This window comes from Chenopodium quinoa, unplaced genomic scaffold (genome assembly GCF_001683475.1).
Source record: "Chenopodium quinoa cultivar QQ74 unplaced genomic scaffold, ASM168347v1, whole genome shotgun sequence".
Lineage (NCBI taxonomy): Eukaryota > Viridiplantae > Streptophyta > Magnoliopsida > Caryophyllales > Amaranthaceae > Chenopodium > Chenopodium quinoa.
The window spans coordinates 62,587-67,245 of record NW_018745260.1 but is presented as its reverse complement, the minus strand read 5'-3'; the positions used below and the strand labels follow the sequence as shown (position 1 = coordinate 67,245).

The 4,659-nt window shown below is 29.6% G+C and overlaps 1 protein-coding gene across 1 annotated transcript; it reads right to left on the bottom strand.

Annotated features, from left to right (window-relative positions):
* Positions 1–707: 707 nt before the first annotated feature.
* On the bottom strand, positions 708–4,106 carry LOC110711336 (MLP-like protein 43). The gene is made up of 2 exons (XM_021889713.1): positions 3,778–4,106; positions 708–1,262 (listed from the first exon to the last, which is right to left on the bottom strand). The coding sequence occupies exons 1-2, from the start codon at positions 3,968–3,970 to the stop codon at positions 985–987; spliced, it is 471 nt and encodes a 156-aa protein (XP_021745405.1). The 5' UTR covers positions 3,971–4,106; the 3' UTR covers positions 708–984.
* Positions 4,107–4,659: the final 553 nt, after the last annotated feature.

The window sequence follows — 4,659 nt, the reverse complement described above, 5'->3', positions numbered from 1 at the left end:
GAGAAGAAAACCCTTGTATAAAAAGATTTCCCAATTTTAATTTTTGAATGATAACTTTCTCTCCTCTTGCATCTTTGTGAGTAATTTTAAATCATTGTTGTGCAATTTGCTTTTCAATAATCTTAACAAATTTTGTTTGAGTTAAGCTTGAAACCCTTATTAAATTGAACTCTGCATGTGTTTAGTGAATCAAGTTTATATTTTTACTGGGTTATTTGTTTTCTCATGAAAATCCCCATAAGATTCTAAACGACAATGAAAATGCCAAAATGGAGTAATTTTGGGGATATATAATTGACTCTCATGTCAATTATTTCTCATCACTACTGAAAGGAAACTTGTACCCAAATACTAGATTAATCGCTCTAATGAAATACATTTCACAGAAAACAAAACAAAACTACCTACCTTGTGAAAAGGGGGAAAGATGGGATGGCCTGGTCACACAACCGTAGAGCAATTCTATCTGTGACCAATGACCCAAAAATTAGATTTCCACTGATCCAATAACATATGAGCGATATACATGGTCTCCAAAGTCTCCATTTGCATTTTATTTGTGTACTTAACTTGGGCTTGACTAGGCACATTGCATATATGTTTCAGCTTAAAAGTTAAAAAGGCTTGTTTTATATTGTGGAACAAGATTGTATTAAATCTAGTTAATTTATATGGACATATATAAAAGAAATGTACTTGCTGCTCAATCATAACAAACCAAACATCACATTTATTCATTACATAATCTATTGCATGTCCATTCACACAACTAACAATGTCACAAGGCTCAATAACATATATTTTCAAGGGAAATAAAATAAAATAAAACATTACAACAAACATAATACATATCACAAATTACAGCATACTACAAACATATGTAGCTGATCCACCCATGTTCTCATAGACTTTAGCAATGACACATCAAACAAAGCATAAATGGTTGATAATATAAATATGCATATTGATGCTTAAATTCAAGGCTTATTTGTCCTGGCGATGGTGATGATCATCGATTTCTTTGGCGAGTTTAAGTAATTCATCCATCAGAGAAGAAGGCTCAGGGACACCGGGGTGCTTCTTCTCGTACTCGAAGGTCCAAGTAACTAAGCTAAGTTCCTCACCTTTAGGTATCACTTGGTATGTAATAACAAAGGTGTTGTAGTCCTCCATCAAATCTCCTTCCAGCATTCTAAATTTGATTATTTTGTTCTTCTCGTCTACCACGTCTAGTACTTGCTTCCCTTTTTGAACCTTTCCATCTACAACATTATATGATTGCAATAATAAAGTTATATTTCAACATTATAATATTACTCCAAGAAAAAAAAATTGTGTCGGCAAATAATATATATATATATACAATTATACATCACCCAATAATTCTATTGACACTTTACACAACCATATTTAACAAGCTTTTATGAATTTTGCAATTATGATATAAATGTGTCAGCAAATATATACATCCCCACTTATATTACAACAAAGGAATATTTTATGTCTCACAAATAATACCCCTTTGTTGCTATTAAAATTAACGGAACTAGTAATTATACGACACTATTCACAACTTTATATACTCCTCCGTGTTTTAACAAGTGTTACAGTTTGACCAACCACTCATGCCGAGACACTACTTTGACTAGTAATTTATCTAATTATATGTTAGTAAAATCATAGGAAATTTAATAATATGAAAGTACACATTATAACCAATCCAACAATATATTATACAATAACATTTGTTTTTTTTTAATATATATTGGTAACTTAATTAAGTCAATACCATAATGTGAATAGTGAAAAAAGTCAAACTGTAAGACTTATTAAATCACGGAAGGAGTAAAATTGGTAAATTTTAAATTTAATTTTTTAGAGTAATAAAATTTTCTTAAAATTTTTTGGTAGTAAAAACCAATCCAAGAAATAATAATAATAATAATAATAATAATAATAATAATAATAATAATAATAATAATAATAATAATAATAATAATAATAATAATAATAATAATAATAATGGAAAAAAAAAACCTTTAATTTTTGGAAATCTACTTAAATAAAAAAAAATCATAAAACATTTTTTTTTTGTTGTCTGCTCGACCCGGCTATGTGATCAATACTTCCTCCGTTCTTTTTTACTTGACCCGCTTTGACTTTTACACTATTCACCACCTCTCCTTTAACCGTCTTTTGTGAATGATAGGTAAGGAAAAATATATTCATATGATATCTTCTTTAATTCGTCTCAATAAGTACTATCATAATATACAACTTTTATAATTTTTTAATTATGAAGAATTAAACTTATTGATCACTAAAGTTTTGCATTGGCAAGCGTGATAAAAGAAACAGGTCAAGTAAAAAAAACAGAGGAAGTATAATGTAAACACCTTCAACAACTCTCTTTCTCTAAAAGATTTCACTCCACCATGTTAAATCTCTTGATTGTTGATTCACACGTACAAATCTAAGAAGAGAAGTTTGTAAGGACGGAGGATGTATGCTATTAAAGGACATTTTAATCTGTTTTATAATAATTGACATATATAGTCAATCTTGACAATTATTTGCCTAATGCACAATTTTGACACTCATTTAAGTATATATTTCTTTTGTTTCCTTTTTCTTTTATTATTTCATGGCCAAATTTTTAAAATTGAAACAAAAATTCTCATTAATATATGTAGTAAATAGTTATTATAAGTTTTGCTACTGCATAATAAAAAATGTTACTGTCAAATTTAAGTCTTGACGAATGTCGAAAATCAAAATAGGAACAACAAAATGATGAGGGAGAATATGTTAATAAATAATTTTGAAATGATTAATATTCTAAAAATTTACATTAAAACGGATTGTTATAAAATGAAAGGAGTAACATGTAATATGGAACAAAACGATTAAAATAGTTGTAGTAAAATTTGATTTATGAATAGTAAAAGAAACTCAAGCGTGTTAATCAATTGTTATGGAACGATAGGAGTACTACAAAACATACAAATTTAGTATCTTATGATATATTTTATATAAGATAAGGAGAAAGACCCTGAATGTACCTCAACTCTTACGGCTTATTTGGTCCAATATGTACGGACAAGAGCACTTTGAGAGTGAGGTGGGGGGGGGGGGGGGGGAGAACCCCCCTCAAAGTGTCTCTAGGGGACTAAAATCCTAACCTCAAAGTTAGAAAGTGTAATCTTTTCCATTAGTCCAAACTTAGCTTGGTATATCAGTAGTAATATTTATGCTTAGAATAATATACTACAATATTAGGATTGAGGAGGTACATTAAACATAGGCATTTGAGGTGATGACAGATTCATCACAATGTTATTATTATTATTATTATTATTATTATTTTATTATTATTATTATTATTATTTTGGTAATTTTTGCCAAATCAATATTACAGATATATATTGTTAAACAAATATACGTCTCATAGACCCAACAAAATAATATACGCAATATATATATATATATATGGTAAGAAGAATGCCCATCACTAGAAGATGGGATTGTAAGGGAAATCTCTCTTAAAGTATGCTTGGTGAGATTCGACCCCTGACCTCACGTCTGAAAGTTGGAGAACTTGACAAATATTTTACTCTCCTATCTCAAATACTTTAGGCACTATATTATGTGACAGATGAGTATGAATTTTTTCTTAAAGTATGAGTACATCCTAGTATAGAACAACTAAATTACATATTTACATACAATTAAATAGTGTAATGGTAAATAATGTAAGTAGGCCGGTTAGAACATTACCTAGAGTATAATTCCAGCAAATTTTAGATCCAGGTTTACCAAAAGAACCATGATGCAAATCACAGCCTTGAACAAACTCAGGATGAATGTTTGCGATGTCATGAGGCTTCTCTTGGAATAATTCATGGAAAGCATCACCTCCAGCAACTCTTATCTCTATCTCACCTTCTAGCTTACGTTTTAAACCTGCCATTCTTCTCAGTTAGCTTATTTTAATAGAAGGCAACTTACTATTATGAAAATATTGATTTGGTGATGAAATTAGTATGAGTCATGTAGGAAACAATGAGATCTCTTTATAGGAACTCTCATCTTTCTTTATGTCTATAATTTATGATGGTGCGTAATAAACTAATGTGAAGTAATACACCTGTACATGCACCATTTCAATTATCTTTCAATCTCTTTTTACTCCCTCCATGTGCTTTTTTAACTGACACATTTTTCTTAAACGGCCGTTTTTTTTAAGTGACACTTTTTCTTTTAAAAATTTCTTACATTTTAATAACATATCTTCACTCCACTATTTCTTACTTTATCATTTCTCACTCCTTTCATGGTTCCACTTTCTCTCACATTCTTTTACTTTATCATTTCTCACTCCTCCAACCTACCCCACTAATATCTTATTTTATTAAAGTCAATAAAATCTCTTAAAACTACGTATTGGTCAAACTGTGTCACTTAAAAAAACACGGACGGAGTATAAATTAAACTAAAAATATTTCTTCCGTTTCATAATATATTACTCTCTATGTTCCGTAAAATAGTTCTCATTTCTCAAATTGTACGAGAATTTACAAATCGGATAGCGCTAGCTAAGCTTGTAATTATTGTAGCTCCCCAAAAGCTCATCTGACCCAAGGTAGTACGTATACTCTA

Bases quoted from the DNA above. Each gene is read 5' to 3' on its own strand.
- LOC110711336 (XM_021889713.1), bottom strand. From the start codon at position 3,970: ATGGCAGGTTTAAAACGTAAGCTAGAAGGTGAGATAGAGATAAGAGTT. The intron at 1,263-3,777 runs GTAATGTTCTAA...ATAATGTTGTAG, and splicing joins TTGCTGGAATTATACTCTAG to ATGGAAAGGTTCAAAAAGGG.